This window comes from Eublepharis macularius, chromosome 9, assembly GCF_028583425.1.
Source record: "Eublepharis macularius isolate TG4126 chromosome 9, MPM_Emac_v1.0, whole genome shotgun sequence".
NCBI lineage: Eukaryota > Metazoa > Chordata > Lepidosauria > Squamata > Eublepharidae > Eublepharis > Eublepharis macularius.
Window position 1 is genome coordinate 96909706 of NC_072798.1, and position 17809 is coordinate 96927514.

At 43.4% G+C, this 17809-nt stretch overlaps 1 protein-coding gene across 2 annotated transcripts in view; it reads left to right on the forward strand.

The window, feature by feature from the left end:
• Window positions 1-14263, forward strand: part of ORC5 (origin recognition complex subunit 5) — a 119715-nt gene extending 105452 nt beyond the window's left edge. For both annotated transcript variants that reach the window (XM_054988687.1, XM_054988686.1), the window contains exons 14-16: window positions 1719-1831; window positions 11941-12017; window positions 12968-14263. In XM_054988687.1, coding sequence (XP_054844662.1) covers window positions 1719-1831; window positions 11941-11986 — 159 coding nt within the window. In that variant the 3' untranslated portion in view covers window positions 11987-12017; window positions 12968-14263. The remainder of the gene's footprint in view (window positions 1-1718; window positions 1832-11940; window positions 12018-12967) is intronic.
• Window positions 14264-17809: the final 3546 nt, after the last annotated feature.

The window sequence follows — 17809 nt, forward strand, 5'->3', positions numbered from 1 at the left end:
AAATGTACAAGCTACCAAAATCTTTGGGTCCAATATGAGACTGCACTCCTCCACTGCTTGATGAAACTGAAAGGATTACATACAAAGGGACACTAAATCAGAAGCAAAAACAAAAACATTTATTTAAATTAAAAGGTGTAATGGCTTCCTTGGTCTCTGGTGCATAAAAAAAAAATCAGGCAATATTTTAAAAAACAAGAACTCTTCAGGAATGTGTAGTGGGTTCCTCGAATTCAAACTCTCAGTCATTATCATGCAAACAGGCCATTTTATGAATCAAGGCTGCCATTGAATCAGAGAGATTATACAGCACACCACAGCAAAACTGATCACCTAGTTCTCTGAGAGCAGTGTGGAAATGGGCAAGATCTCCATGACCTGATGGAAACCCATAACATGGAAAGATAGTGGCAAGTTCAGAGATACAGTGTTCCATAGCATCCAAAGGGGGACCTAGCCAAATTAGGATAGTGGGAAATTTGGAGCTATGGAATTGGTTGCCATCAGTATGCAGATGACACCCAGCTTTATATATCACTATCCAAATCACTGCGGGATGCATTCAAGATCCTGAGCCGTTCCCTGATAGTAGGTTTATCTGTCTCCTGTAGTTTAGCGTGTGTTCCCATATGACTTAATGAAAATTAGGATCAGTGGGAAAGAGAGAGTTCTAAAACGTCATCTAAAAAGTTTGCATTTCACTGACATTGGGCTCACGTTCCCTATATGTTCTGATTGGTCAACCTCAAAACAGTGTGGAATATACTTTATTTGATTGTCTTAAGGCCATCCCTGTTAGCAGGTCAAGACCTTAATATGAGCACTACAACACACGTGCCTTGGAATAGCTTTACCCAGGTGGTGGAACTCAGTGGGTTGCCCTCGGAGAAAATGGTCACATGGCTGGTGTCCCCTGATCTCCAGACAGAGGGGAGTTTAGATTGCCCTCGGCGCGGAGGGCAATCTAAACTCCCCTCTGTCTGGAGATCAGGGGGCAGGGCCACCAGTCATGTGACCATTTTCAAGAGGTTTCCAGCTGAAAAAAAGCCCTGGCTTTACCTCTAGTCTGCTGAACCAGGGTTCAGGCACCAGTATAGCTTGGGGCAGGCAGGCTGGGGGGCAGTCCTGACCTTTGCCCTTGTTAAGCCAATGTGTTCTACACCTATGCAGCCCTGCCACAAATTCCCCTAGGACACGGGGTGACTGCTGAAGCTTTCAGAGGACTCGGCCCTTGCAGTATTCACTCTTGATGGTTTTCTTCCATTCTTCAGTTTGGTATTTTGATGCAGTAGTTATACATCTTTGTACTCTCCACACAATACTCATTTTAGGCCCCTGGCTTGTATGTGAGCAGCATCAGGGCAGTGAGTTGGGTCCAGCACAAAATTTCCACTTGTGCTAGAGCTCTTGCGCAAGCAGAAATGCTAGCAAAAGACCCCAGTAACGGCTTGCTCTGACTCCAGCTTCTTGTGCCCTCACTTGCACTTCCACTTGCTCCAGTCCTTGTGCATTCAATTTCTGGGAATTATAATATACAGGGAGGAAAATGGTAGATGAGGCACAAGATCTTGCACAAGTAAAACTGCGGTAGATCCATTTATGTTTCTGATTGCAAATCTCTGGATCCAAACCAGTGTGTAGAAAAAGCTAACCAATGGAGGAATGGCTTGCTGCTTTCATTGACAAAACCAGTTCATTTTTCTCCCCTTTATCTTTAGATCTCGTCACTCGTGACACTACAGCTGTTAACCTTGGTAGGCCACGACGACCCACTTAATGGACCAAGATACAAATGCAACGTGTCCCTAGATTTCATCAGAGCTGTTTCAAGGTAAATCCTCTTTAAAACATCTTAGCACCCCAAGCACATCCTTGTACTTCATATTGCCACCAGATTTCTAGCTGTTTGGAGAGATGTGATTTGTAGGGTAGTCAAGACTGCAGAAAAGGTGGCTGCAAGCTAAATAAATGCAAGAGAATCAAGTCGTGTTGTGTTTTAGTACCGTGGGCTGCATACACCGGCCATGTCTTATGGCCAGCCAAGTGCCTGTTCCTACAGTCCCAGCAGGCAGCACGCGATGGATGTTGGTTGGGCCCCCAATGGGCCACATTAGGTGGCTCGTCGGTTGCATTGAGCTTGACTGATCATGCTATGCACAGCTGCTGTAGAGGATTTGTTCGTAATTCGTCCTTCATTGTATGAGTATTTATTTACACAGCACTGTCAGTATATACGTGGTGTTTTTTACAGAGCTGTAGAAACAGAGAAGTGTCTCCTCGATGGAGTTTGCAGTTTACATTTGGGAGACAAGGGGTGGGGGGACAGCCAAGGAAAGGGAAGAGTAGAAGATGCAAAGGAAGGAGAGCTTAATGTGACCCTGGGAGAGCTGGGGATGGATCTGCTTTTTTAAAAACTTCAAATAGTGGGGCGTGAGGAGCCCGCTAGGATTGGGACCACAGAGCAGGGTGACTGGGATTTGACCCTTTCGCTCGTGTTGTCACTGCCTTAGTCCTCTTCCCTGCCATTTGCCCCGCAGGTGAACACACACTGGCACCCCTACAGAGCAAAGAGCATCTTCCTCTTTACAGGGTGGCCAAATTAAGACTGAGAAAGTGGCGCGGGGGGAAGAATCAAGAAAGCCCTCCCCTGCATCAGCGGCCCAGATCCTGCTTGGGGGGTGCCGTAGCTTCTGTCTGCAGTTTAGAAGCCAGTGGGAGATTCATTTAGGCCCTTTTGTGAAGCCCTTAATGTGAGCAAATACAATTGCATATACTTGGGCTTTGGGAGACGAGGACTGAGGCATATTTAGAGATTCTGGGCAATACATAAAACAGCTTATGAGAGAGAGAGAGAGAGGCTAGATATAAGACCTTTTTATGCTCTTAGGGAGCTATTTCTTGCATTACTCAGAGGCAAGCCAAGGTTTGCCACTGACTGCATATCCTCAGTGGGGGAGCTGTATCCGGGCAGCAGTCCCTGGTGAGTTTATTCCTGTATGTTGTGTGTGTTTGCTGGTTTCTGCCTGATGTTTTTAGGTGTCTATTGAAAGTATCTGAGATGTATGCCTAAAAAAATTAGGTGTTAGGAAGCCCTAAATGTACTCATATCACCTCTGTAGCAATTTTCAGCAATAAGCACAAGATTATACTTCCTGTACCTTCACATTTACAGTGTCGACAGTTATTCTGCATTTCCTTATTAAAGTACCTGTTCTCTCAGATGGGGAGGAAGTCCATTTCTTGACAAACCTGTGAAATGTTTCCCTTGCTGCCCAAAGCTTAGGAAGACAGTCGAGGGCATTGCTTGCTTGGTCTCATGCTTGCTTGCTTGTATTCTGAGAAGGGTTAATTTGACCACTGACTTTAAAATTAGCTTATCATATACATTAGAAATTGTACATAGAAGAGCCACCAGTTTTATATTATGTTTAGGGTTCAACACTGGAGAATCTTTCAATATTGACTTGGACTTCTTTGAGGAAAACGGGGGAGCAAAATTTGCATAATAGCTAATAAGAATGCTAGGCTATCTCCTTTATATAGTGCTTTTATTGCTTTGAGAATTGGTTTTTCAGAATCAGAAGCTCAAAGGATTTTAGAAACATTCTATTCAGTGTTTAGGCTCCCGCTGCCACACTTTAAAGTAGCCGAAAAACATATTTGCATTGTATCTCTTGGGTACTTCAAGGGGTATATTTATTAAGTAGGGTTCTTCTTGGATCATTCTGAGAGTCTGTGTTGGGATTTTCACTTCTCTTCTGGAAGCTGAAGATAAAAAAGAACATTTTGAATCATAATTAAAGCTAAATTTGTGGTGAAGGTTTTTATTCTTGGAAGAAATGGGAACATGAATAGTAATCCATAAGCTTGTGACAGTAGTTGCACCATTCAAATGTATCTTCTGTGGACTGGAAGGCAGATGGGTAAGCAGGAGAGGAAGGAGGAAAGGTAGCAGCAGCTGTGTTCAGACATCACACAAATCCCTCAGTTATTTTAAGTGTGGTTAGTTTGTGAAAACAGAATTCAGTTTACCGATCGCTCAAATCCACATTTTCCTCGACTTACTATGGTTCATCTACGGTCTTCAGTGCAGTCCCACATTTGGGTACTATGCTTGTGCAGGCCAGCCGTTCGGAATAGGAATTCTTCAGCTTTAAGGCTATTTGGGGGGTGACCTCCTCCAAGCTGGTCCAGACCGGATTTTCCTTCCGGAAGGGTCATGTGGTGGAGTGAGGTCGCCCCCACTTTCCCTCAGTTTGTTTTTTGCTGCCACAAGAAACAGGCTGTTTTTTCTTCTTAGTCCTTGTTTAAGGCTTAAAAGTTCGCAAGTTTTATTAGTGGTTTAAAGTTTAGTATTTAGAGTTTAGAGTTAGAGTTCATAGTTTACAGTTTGAAATTTGAAAGTAGTAGTTCAGTAGTTATGGAGCCAAGAAACTGGAGCCTGTGTTTTCCGGTCATGTTCAGGACTCAGACAACGAGATGGCAGATAAGTCATTATTTAAAAAATGTGAGAAGTGTGGGACGAAAATGGCAAAGTCTGATGGCCATGCTTTATGCCTAGCATGTCTAGGCAAGGGGCATATTGTTGAACTTTGCAAGCATTGTCAGCTCTTTACCCCTAAAGCCAGAGCGGATCGGGCCTCCTGTTTAAAAGCTATGCTCTAGGAAAAGGCAATATTCAGCACCAATAGCCTGGCAGAAAAGAAATCTGCCCTGGCAGAGTGCCCAACTCAGTCCGACCCCGCACAAGCCCAAGCGTCCATCTCAGATCCAATGACAGTCACAGAATCTTTGGATCTGATAATGTCTCCTTGACACCGATCGAAGCCACGCTTCCATTTCAGGGATACATAAGCCTCGGTTCCAATGTCCGTCGGACTACCATCGGATCCAGTGGCTCAGTCTCGAAGTCGAATCCAGCTGTGCTCGAGATCAAAAGAGATGTCGGCTTCAGTCCGATCAATGACCAGTGTTGTTCTGGTGGATTGTCCCCCTCCCAGATCCAGGAAGGACATCTCCAGATCTTCAGCTCCAACAAATTGCGAGGGAGGATTCTGGCAATCCTCCCTTGAAGAAAAGAAAAGACCAGTCTAAACACTTAGACAAGCCCCGGCATAAGTCTCGGCGTCAGACTAGCCCTTGAGTGCAGACCCAAGGCTTCGAAGGGAGAATAAAGGAGCCCTTGACTTCTGATGACATGGACCTACCTGAGAGATCCTCGGAATCGGGGAAGGATAACGATGAAGTATGGTTAGAGCATCGTAGGGAACGCTGCTCGGCTTCTTTGGAACAGCCCCTGCAATCACACCACAGAGTGCCTCGGTACCCACCACACCCACCTGTTGGATATCCACAAGGATGGGAATATTATCCCAAGTATATGCCGGCACTGGCTTCATTGCACTCGGCTCTGGATAAGCGCCAGTGTGGCTCGGATTCAACCTGGCATCCATCTACCCATCCATCAATTTCGAGGCATGGATCCAATACAGAATCGGAGGGTGAAGCAGTTGGTTCTGAGCATAGCCCTAGCCTTACTTCAGAACCGTCTCCTGAAGAGACAATTGGCATTTTGGAGCGGGATTTGCCCAACATTAATCTCAAATTGTATGCAGAACAGATGCTCCATATGACCAAATCACTAGACATAGACGTTTCAACCACTCAGCAGAAACCAAAAGACAACATTTTGAAGCACATTTACTCTGACGCTCTTGATGTGGTCGCCTTCCCTATGATCGAAGGCTTTCTTGAGATTATGGACAATTTGCGTCAAAAACCAACTTCAATTCTGTCATCGACTAGGAAGATAGCGGCACTCTACAAAATAAAGCAAGACAAGTGTCCATAATTGTATGCACACCCTCCATCCTCTTCCATGATTGCTGAAGAGCTTCAGGCAAAACATTGTTAGGGTAGCCTAGCCACCCCAGAAGATGCAGAGGGGGAAAAGCTGGATGCAGTAGGTAGGAAGCTGTATTCAGGCTTAGCCTTAAACATCAAGATGGCCAATTTCTTTGTGATTATGAGTGAATACCAGATATTCCTTTGGCAACAAATATCTTCATATATGGACACATTACCGGAAGACAAGAAACCTCTTGTAAAGGTCATTCAAGATGAAGAGATGATGCTCTCAAGACAGCAAATAAGTGCCAATAGACATATGTTGGATGTCTCAACGAGAGGCCTCAATACTGCAGTAGTCTTATGCCGACACACCTGGCTACGTGCCACTGCACTCCCCTTTGAGACTTGCAACAAAATAGAGGACATGCCCTTTGAGGGGGCTATACTGTTTGCCGAAAAAACGAATAATTAGCAAAAAAAGAAAAAGGATCTCCAAACTGCAAAATCATATGGAGTACTGCCTCAATCACCTGGATACATGGGATACAGGCAACCTAGAAAGAGAGAGTACCATCAGAAATGGGACTATTGGTCCTACAGATTTCAGCCTTATAGGTAACAGTATCCATACAAGACACCGTATTCCGGCCAGTCGCAGTCAGAAGAGAGCAGTCCAAACCACCTCAGCATGCCCAGCCTGCAAAGAGTCCTTCGCAAGGACAGAAAGAACAATTCTGACTAGAGTCAGAAGTGGAGCCAGACCTAGCCTTATTTAAGAATAGTTCAGTTTGCTCAAGCTTAGGAAAGAATCTAATGATTCTTGGGTTATCTCTATTATTAAAGTTGGATATAGGTTGGAGTTCTATTCACTGCCTCCTACTTCTTTGCCATGTAATGCTCCAAATAATACTCTTTTTGAGATGCAGGAGGAAATACAATCTTTACTGGATAAAAGAACCCTTCAGAGGGTACTTGATACAGATACTTCTCCAGGTTTTTCTTAGTAGATAGGAAAGATGGAGGAAAGAGACCCATTTTGGATCTAAGGGGTCTTAATAGTTATTTGAGAATTGCAAAATTTAGAATGGTCACGCTCCCAGGAGTCATAAATATGGCCCTTCATGATGCATGATTTGCAGTCCTGGATCTAAAGGACGCATACTTTCACATGCACCAAGGGTATAGGAGATATTTGCGCTTTGTATACCACGGAGAGGTGTTTCAATACACAGCCCTTCATTCTGGTTTAGCTACAGCACCAAGAGTATTTACAAAGTGCATTGCAGTGGTTGTGGCGCACCTTAGAAATTTGGATTGTTCAACTTACCCTTGTTTGAATGATTGGTTGATCACAGCACACTCCCCAGAAGTATTGAAAAGAGATGTGGCATTGGTTTTGTCCACATATGAGACTCTGGGGTTGGTGGTGAATAGAAAGAAGTCCAATTTAACACCAAGCCGCACCATAAAATTCACAGGAGCTGTTCTGGATGCTGAGACCAACAAGGCTTTTCTGCCCAAGGATAGAATTTTTTCTGCCCAGAATAGTGCAATTGGTACATTGTTTTTCAGTTAATAGATTCCAGTTGGCAAAGATGATTCTGGTCTTGTTAGGTCTTATGGCATCCACCACAGCAGTGGTCCCATATGCAAGACTGAAAATTAGGGTTTTACAAATTTGGTTTCTTAGGAGGTTTCATCCTGAGTGTCAATCCCCTCAAAAGAAATTCTCAATCCCAAGACAAGTACAACGTTCACTAACATGGTGGTCAAACCCTGTGAATTTATCAGAGCAAATTCCTTTTGTTACTCAGAGTCATGAGATTACCCTTACAGTAGACGCATCACTTGACGGTTGTGGGGACGGGACATTATGATGGGACATTCCAGACTCTGTATGGAAGCCATTCAGCTATGGGTATAGGCACAATATTACACTATTTGCCCTACATATTGCAGTAACATCCAATATCAGGGCAGATTGGCTCAGCAGAGTAGACAAAATACACCACGAGTGGGTTCTCTGTATATTTTTACATGTGAAGTTTTTTTTAAATCTGTTTATGGTTTTAATTGTATAAATTAATGTTAATGTGTAAATGAATGAATGAATGAATGAATGAATGAATGAATGAATGAATGAATGAATGACAATTCTCGCAGACAAGTACCTCCAGGAGATCTTTCAGATGTGAAGATTCCCAGAAGTGGATCTGTTCACAACACAGGACAATGCCAAAGTCCACAGGTTTTGTTCCAGCGGTGTGGGGTCCTTAGGAGACGCCTTTCAGATTCAGTGGACAGGGAAGTTATTTTACGCATTCCCTCCGTTTCTCCTGATTCACAAGGTTTTATGCAAGATACAGACAGACAGATCGATGTGTATCCTGATAACTCCATTTTGGCCACGTCAGTATTAGTTTCATACACTCAGATACTTGGCCAAGGGCAATTACACTCAACTACCAACTGTCCCAGACTTAATTTTCTACAACCATAGACTGCACCATGACTTAAACAGACTTTGGTTAACAGCGTAGTTGCTAGAGCGTTAGATTTGCAATTTTCTGACAAAGTAGCGAACATATTACTGAATGCTCACCGGCCCTCAACAAGGTGATTTTATAACTTTAAATGGAATAGATTTGTTCTCTGGGGTGGTACTAAAAATGTAGCCCAAAACACATGCCCTCTGTCCACTATCTTTGATTATTTAGTGCACTTATGAGCTTTGGCCTGACGTCTGCATCCATTAAGGTGCATTTGGCTGCCATTTTGGCCTTCCACATAAATATTGATGGGAAGACAATTTTTTCTCATTATTTGTCCAAGCTTTTTCTGAAGGAGTTGTACAATTTGAACCCACCAAGAACCCCTATGGTCCCACAGGGGTCTCTGTCCTTGGTTTTATCAAGGTTGATGTTGAAATCTTTTGAGGCAATGGCAACGTGCCCTCTGTCCTTTCTTTTAAAATGGCCTTTTTGGTGGCAGTTACCTCGGCGAGACAGGTTAGAGAGCTGCAAGCATTAAGGATAGACCCACCTTTCTTGCAGATCTACCCTGACAAAGTGGTCATGCATACTAGTTCACAGTTCCTACCAAAAGTAGTTCCTAAATTTCAGTGTCGCGAAACCTTTCGCTTCTGGTATTCTTCCCTAACCCCCAAACTCAGCAAGAACGCATACTACACACGCTAGATGTGAGAAGAGCAGTTCCAGGGCTTTTTCCTGGGGAAAGAGGTGGGGGAACTCTCACCTGGGGCAACTCCTAGGAGGAGGTAGTGTGCCTCTGACAACATGTGTGCGCTCCCAGGACTGCACAATGACATCACGTCCGGGAAGTGATGTCATCATGCAGGCAGTGGCCGCCCCGGGAGCGCACCTGTGATCCATGGGGGGGGCTCAGATTCGGCCTGGATAAGGCTAAATTCAGCCCAGATCAGGCCTGAATTGGCTGTTGCCGGGTGGGGGAGTATTCCCCTTCCTGGTAGAGTCCTGATCCTGGCCGTTTGGGGCTGATCCTGGCCATTTTGGGCTCAAAAGGGACCCCAAAGGACCAGGATCAGGCCGCTGCTGGGCAGGGGAGTCTTCCCTCGCCTGACAGGGGCTAGGTGCTTGCTGTTTTGGGCACAATCCTGGCCATTTTAGACTCAAATTGGGCCCAAAAGGGCCAGGATCAGGCCTCTGCTGGGTGGAGGAGTGTTCTCTCGCCTGTCAGAGGCCTGATCCTGGACATTTCAGGCCCGATCCTGGCCCTGAAATGGGCCCAAAATGGCCCTGAAACTGCCTGGTTTGGGGCCCAAACGGCTGGGATCGGGGCAGAGCCAGACAGGGGAACCTCCCCTGCCCGGCACCGGGCTGATCCCAGTTGTTTTGGCCCCATTTCGGGCCCTAAATGGACCCAAAATAGCCCAGATCGGGCCAGTGCCAGGCGAGGGAACCCTCCCCCATCTGGCACTGGCTCAATCCTGGCCCTTTTGGCCCCGATTCCAGCCATTTCAGGCCATAAATGGGCCCAAAATGGCCAAAACAGACCCAAAATGGCCTGGATTGGGGCCCAAATGGTCGGGATCTGGCCAGTGCCAAACGAGGAAACCCTCCCCCACCCAGCACTAGCCTGATCCAGGCTGTTTCAGCCCTAATCTGGACCATTTTTAAAATATTTTTAAGAGGTGCCAGAACGCCATTCCAGGGCGTTCTGGCTCAAAAAAAAAAGCCCTGGTTACATCTAAAGAGCCCAGTCTGGAACAGTTTGTTTATTCAGTGCTATGTCTGGGACTGCTGTGTGGGCATGTTCCTTTCCCATGCTCAAGAGCTGACCTATCCAGTGACCCACGTAGAAAGGTTTGAGTATTTGGAAGTATTGCAGAACCATGAGGCACTGAGTGAAAGTATATGTTCTAATACAAATATATAGAAATTATTTTATGAAAGTCTTGATTTTTAATTCTTGGAGCATAATTTTTCACAATTTGTAAAGTTGGCCTCTCACCATAGGCTGAATTACTTCTTGTGACCGTACAGTGGACGAGGGCAGAGGCAGTTTTGCCCAGCTCTGTCCCCAGTAACTTTGCACTGCTTTCCGCAGCCTCTTGGGCCAGTTGCACGGCATCGGGTGGCAGGACTGGAAGCCCTGAGGGTGGGCAGGTCCAGTTTGTTCTGCACTGAACTTTTGAAAAGGGGGAGCGGCAAGCAGGCTGGGCATTTGGAGTTTTTAATGTTTTGTAAAACTGCTGTAGTTGAAAAATTTTCCTTCCTACTCTTTAATGAGAGATTCCTGCCAGAAATCCTGTCTGGGTGGAATCAGTTTCTTCTTTACTGCAGAGTTAGCTCTTAACTTCATTCTATAGTGATGCAGACCGCGAGGGGTTACAGTGTGGCCGTTGTAGAGAGCTTCTCATAATGTCATTATTGAGGACAAAGGATTGATTGTGGTTTATATGTGGTTATCAAGCTGAACACAGTTGTACATCTCTCTGATGAAGGTGTAACACATTAACGGTAGCATGGCACTTATCTTTAAACCATGGAACGGGCTAATAAAGTACAGTTCCTAGGCAGCATGTTTGGATATAGAATGTTTTATGTTTTAATGTGTTGTACTTCCCTAGATAATATATAAAACAAAGATTTAGGCAATACATGATCTCGAGAAAGGTAACTTTGGCAAATAAAAAGTCCAGTAAGTCTTTTGTAAGAACTGCAACTGTAGAAGCTCTTTTCAACATGTTGCACTTCCCAAACATTCTGTTCTTGTTGCTATCTCTTGTAAAGTTGGTCTCACACACAAACAGAAAACTACAGTGTTTGAATTGTAATATTGTACAATGGAATACATTTGGAAAGAAGAAAAAATAATCCTGTTTTTACTCCCCTGGTTTATCATTTTTCATGAAAGCCCAAAAAATTATATTCAAATCTTCTATCCTATTGAGTATTCTTGGATTGTTCAAGTGTAGTTAAAAAGCATGGGTCAATTACTGCCAAGATTGGCAGACTGCAGATTAAGGGGTTACACTGAAACAGGTGGTTTGGAAGAGGAACAGAATGTTCAATAGCAGCCAAGAGCTTTGCTTTGCATCTCTAAACGGTGAGCCGTGTTTACTAGTCTTTTATTGCTAGGCTTTTACATTGTTTTACTGCTTAAATGCAGAGAATGAGAAACTTTAAAACTCTGGAGTTTTGTAAACCTGTGAAACTAAAAGTGGAGGCTCAGTTCACACTTACAAGGTGTGGAATTGGGTGTACGTTCCTTCACTTCTCCCTGTACACACAATCAATCCCATAATCCAGGTATTCCATGTAGAGACATGGAGGGTGGATCCGATGTGGTGTTTCCACAGTCACAAGAATTCCTGGCAAATGGGTGGGACTTTTGCAGGCCCCCTCCAAACAGAAGTAGGATTTCGGGGATTATTTCAGGCTGCCACAGGAGTGGGAAGTCACACTCTGCAGGCAGAAATCCTTGTGCCCATAGCCTCCCCATAAATGCAGAAAGACCCAGTTTTCACAATCTTCACCATCTTTGTTTTTGGAAAACTTGAGCAGTCACACAATAACTGAATAGTCTTTGTGTTTCTTTTATTTATAGGATGGTGAACTTTGACATAGTAAGGTACTTGTATGACTTCTTGTGAAGGCCGTATGATCTTGGTGACACTGACTGAGGCAAGCTGTGTTTTTTTGTTGACTTCAACTGTCCAGGGAAGGGAGACGTTGGGCTTCACTGGATTTGTCCAAAACAGGTGCTGGCCCAGCATGGGATCCGATGAAAACACTCGAGCTGGTCTGGATGGATCTGAGCAGAGGACTATTTACCAGAGGCCCCGGAGTCTTTGGGAAGAATGTGTTAATTATAAACAGCAGGGTCTAAGCACAATCTGTTCTGCTCTTAATGATGCTATCTTACCACTGAAATTGCCTGAAACCCATTTTACTACGGATAGTGTTTTGCACTATGTTGAACTACCCCTCGTGCTTTGAACATGGCAGCCCTTGTTTTGATGCCCAGTCTTTTCACTTCCACTCCATGGGAGCCTTTTAAAACTGCCTGCCAAAGTGCTCAGTTCTAAGGCCACCATTTAAAAGAGATTGAAATAGCAAATATGATAAACATAAATCTAAGCTGGTGGATTCTTAGCCTCGGCCAGTTCTTTAGCCAGTTTTTTGTAGATGTGTGTAAATATCAACAATTAAAATCTGTTCTTGAAAAACATCACCTGGGACTTACATGACACTGAAAGACAAGAATACACTTTGGCAAATTACTCACTTTTTAGAAGATAATGTGATAATTAGCATATCTAACTTTAAGATCAGACCTGTGAACTATGGGGCAGCTTTCAGTCTTGCCACATATGGATCTTCTCTCTGTAATAAGTACATGTATCATTAGGATCACAACACAATACGATTCCAGTTACCTTTAGGCATGGAAATGGCGTGCCAGAGAGTGCCCACGTTTCAGGGGGCATCGAGTGGCTCTTTGTTGTTTCTGATGTTTTGTGTACGTTTTTTTTACTGATGTTTCAACTTTTTCTGGCCTTTGTGATTTCTTGACTGCTTTTATTTGTTTCTGCTTCTGGAATTTATTAACTTTTTCTTTGTTTTTAAAACAGATTTTACTGTATGCTGCTTTATGGACTTCTAAGCAGATGGAGAAATGGACCCAAAATTTCCTAATAAAATAAATAGCTCTGGATTCAGATCTGCTCTTTGGGAAAAGGCACTGCTGGCCACAGAGAAGGCTTCTCCTAATGAGTCCCCAGAACCCAAACCATGTGACTGGAAAGCCTGCAGAGGGGTGCAAAAGTCTCACTGCCTGGGCTGGAGCCCTACGAAGCCCTCTAAAGACATTGACTCAAAGCAGCACCGCAAGTTTCTGCCCCATTGTTTACATCAGTATCAACACCTCTATCCACACACCAGGCTGAAATGGAAATTCTTCGGTTTATCTGCAGTGCTGTTTCAAGAGATTGTTTGTTTCTTCCCAAGCAGGTCTCTGAAGAAGAACCATATACATTTTCTACAATAAATGAGGCATGATGGAGCAGAATGAGCAGTGGTGACCACATAATCTGTTGCTCCATGTTTTCAACATCTCCCTGCCCAGCCCCGTAGCATCCATATTCAGCCAGTGTCCAGCAGAGGCCTTTGAACAGAGGGTGAAGTCATGGCCAGAGATCCTCTTAACCAATTGCTAAGGGAGCCCTCACAAGACGGTGGGGAAGGTCAAGGCACCCCTTCTTGCTGTGATTTGAGCTGTTCAGTTCAACCAGAAACTTTTTGATCAGCTCCCCACCCCCTCCCATGTGCATGAACTTTCCAGTCTGAGTTGACTAGTGAAGGGGTATTTCTCAGGGAAAATTAAAAGGAGACCAATAGAAAAATACAAAATTTAGGAAGTATTAATGTTTTATATAAATAACCTGGAGCAAACATCTTCAGGGTTCTGTTTTCAGTCCTGGATAGAAAACATTAGGGTTTTTTCCCAGTTAGCTGTGGGATACCATTTCAATGCCAACCATTTCTCTTTTAAATACTATTCCACAGTTGCCTTCTAGAGATCTTTGAATGTTCAATATATTAATGTAGATATACAGGGGGGGAAACTTTGACAGCCTCCTTCCCTGAAGAGATCTTTTCTCCACTGTAGCTTTATTGCCAAGTTGTCATAGTATTAATTAAATCTAGAAGAATGAACTGTTGCTGGTCATTTTCTGTACTGGATTTTTCATACTGGGGACAGGTCTCCATGGAAAGAGCTCATAGAAAAACTACCCTCCAAAAGCCTTCTAGCAGTAGAAAAACTCACAAAGGATACCAAGCAGAAATTGTCAGCTCTAAGCAATGGACTTTCATAGAAGTAGAGGCTTTCTATAATATTTCTTTCTGCATTGAATAAAAGGTGATTTTGTTTAGCTGGTTTTCAGTGGATGATGGTTCTTCAAATCTCCATTTATGTGCTGTATTTATTATCCACCTGTCTACATATATTAGAAGAAATACGAATTTTCTTAACTAAGACTGCAGATGTTCAGGGGCGTAGCATAAAAAATTATTGTACATTTAACAGTGATCTGCAGAGATTAAGCTTGGTGCATGTTAACACAGTAGAACAGCGGGCAGCGTTGTTTGAGAATACCAGAGTTTTAGCTGGCATTTTTCTTAACGGGTGTTAGAAGACAAATGCCCTGCTTCTGTGGCAGAAGATCCCTGATTCAGTCTCTGCTACCTCCAGATACAAGAGCCTGGGGAAGACTTCTGCCATAGACATTGGAGACCTGGAGCTGTCAGATTCTGTTAGATGAGCTTGGATGTCCTAGTAAAGAAGCTGATGTTTAGCAAAGCAGTCCAGAATGAATGGGAGTGGGGGAATCGTGCTTGTGCAGAGATGCTCAAATCCTTCACCCCAACTATGCATATGATCAGCCCATGCGTCTGTCCTGCAACCTCAAGAGGCAGTCAGGAGTCCAGATGCCAAGGGAAAGCGGCTGGCCTAGAGTATCCCAGCAAATTCATGGCTGAGAGGAGATGGTGAATCGGGATTCCCTGGCTCACGTCCACATTCTCAGCTGCTCTGCTGTACCAGCCTTGGAACATCATATGGGTTGATCTAGCCAACCCATCCACATGTTGCCACTAAAGCACATGGGTAAAGGCTGTACTTTTAACATCTCGGTCAATGTGTTGCATTTGTTTTTTTTGTACAAAATCATTTTTCCCATTAAAAAAAGCCTCCACAGCTTAAAGTGCTTACTAATGCATCAGAAAACAGTCGACATAACCTAACAGTAACAATCTGAGTTGTTTGAAACTAGGCCAACATATGTTTAGGAATCATATTATTATTTGGAAGCAATTCAAAGGATTATCTGATCCATCCCCCTAGCCCACTCCAGGATTAACCAATTCTAGGGCTGTGTGCACTCCATTGACAGAAGAGCTTAATCTACACTGAGGGTGCATGCAAACAGAATTGTCTACATGTTTTACATACAATTTTCTGCTTCTGATATATATAGTTTCAAAAAAATTAGAATTTTTACGGAATAGACTGGATGGCGAAGAAGGTGATGGTATGGAGATTGTATTTGAGTTATGTGTGTATGTAAAGTGCCATCAAGTCGCAGCTGACTTACAGTGACATTGTAGGATTTTCAAGGAGACAAACAGAGATGGTTTGCCATTGCCTGCCTTGGCATAGTGACCCAAGACATCCTTGGTGTTCTCTCATCCAAGTACTAACCAGCCCTGTTTAGCTTCTAAGAACTGACAAGACTGGGCTATCCTGGACCATCCAGATTGTGTTATCAGTAGGTTTTATCTGAAATGGCTCTGGGATGTTTGGATTTGATCAAACTATGTTGGTATTTGAAACGGAGCTATGTATGAGTGATGACCATGTCATTGCTAAAATGTATAGGCTTTTCTTGAGACTGGGAACAGAAGAAGAGGTGGAAGTATGTATGATAAAATGAGCAAAGAATTTTGGTTATAATATTCAACTTGAACAGTGGGAGAATATGTGGTTGGAAGGTTTTTAATTCACTTTAAATATGGGTTTGAAAGAAAAAAATTATAAAATAATGTATAGATGGTATATGTCACTAGAGAAATTAGCAGAAATGTATAAGAATGCTTCAGAGAGATGCTGGAAATGTGAACAACAGGAGGGGGCATTTTATCACCTGTGGTGGACATGTAACAAAGCAAAAAAAATTGGAAACAAATACACTCAATTATCCAGAATACTAATGTTCAAATGAAGCTGGAGGCCTTTTTGTGGGGATTAATGCACAGCTGGAAGCTACGCATGGCATATTATTGTTGTATATGATAACAGCAGTAAGACTATTATACACTAAAAAATGGAAAAGTTACATTACCTGCAGTAGAAGATGGGTGGAAAAATTGATGGCTTGTGCCAAGATGGCCAAATTGACGTCTTCAATCAGGGGAAAGACATTTGATAAGTATTTGAGCATTTGGAAGCCCCTTATTTGCTTTTTGCAAGAAACAGAAAGAAGTGAATTAATAACCTGTGCTTTCAAAGGTTAGGGAGAGGGAAGGAATGTATAGGTGGAAATGAATAGTTGATACTTAATGGTAACTTTAGAGTTAGTATATAGTATGTCATGTTAGACCTTTTCAAATTGAAAATTGGTATGCATTCCTATCTATATTATCATAGATCCAGAGGAGTTAGCCGTGTTAGTCTGTAGTTGCAAGATAGTAAAAAGTCCAGTAGCAGCTTTAAGACTAACCAACTTTATTGAGGCATAAACTTTCGAGAACCACAGAGCCAAGCATCTAACAAAGAGAGCTGTGGTTCTCAAAAGCTTATGCCTCTATAAAGTTGGTTAGTGTAAGGATCTGCCAAGTAACCTTCAAAAGACACCACTGTTTGTTAGTAAGAGCTTTATTGAAAAGTTGCTAGTTCATGATCTTACTGGGTTCATGGTCAGGAATGAGGCACAACCAAGTATCAAAAACATAATATCATTCACAGGCTAACACTCCCCCCCCCCTTCCTAGAAGCTGCCAATTCTACTGGGAACTGTCTGCATAGGGGAGGACACAGGGTTCAAGGTTATGTGGGCTCCTTTCCTAGCGACTAGGAGCAAGCATAGTCTAAGAGAGAGAATTCCAGGAAGAATTCACATCCTGGAAGAGTGAAGAAATGCAGCTGCAACAGATAATCATAGCATCATAACCTCTAGCCCCAACCTCCCCACCCCCCTCCTGGCATGGGTATGGCAGACGCTCCCAGCATCTTGACAGTCTTAACAGTGCTGCTGGACTTTTTACTATCTATATTGTGTGCGTGCGTGCGTGCGTATATTAGTTTTTTTAAAAAAATTCTTGGTCTTTTAATTCTAAAACTCTATTTAAAAAAATGAAATGGCTGTGGGGAGACACAATTTGCCCTTCTGGGAAGGCATGCAAGTACTCCTGGCATCACTGTTTCCTTGCTGCAACGGGGCAAATAGTGGCACTTACGGGCTCTTTCATGTCAAGATACTGGCAAGGGGGGGAGCTTAATAACCTTCCCAAGCACACGGCAGCCCCAACTCAAATTGCCACTCCTTCCGTAGCTGATACCCAGTCGCAGAAGTCTGGCCTCTTGGCTTGGCCCTCAGAATACCAAGGCAGACTGGAGGGCTTAAATTGCCGGCTGCTGGTGTGTGAATCCCCGTAGTGCTTCCTTCCATTCATTACCAGCCACTGCATAGACTTACCCAAGTTATTTTCTGCTACCACCAAACTTTGAGTAGGTATTCCACAGAGGGTTTGACTTGGTCCTTGCATTTTCTTGGAAGAAAGCTCCACTGACTTCAAATGAACTTATTCTCAAGTAAACAAGGTTAGCTTTTTCAATTTTTTTTAGGAGTGAAGTGTTACTCTGGGTGGAGTTGTTAATCTGGAATATGCATTCAAAAGTTTGAAATTTAAATCAT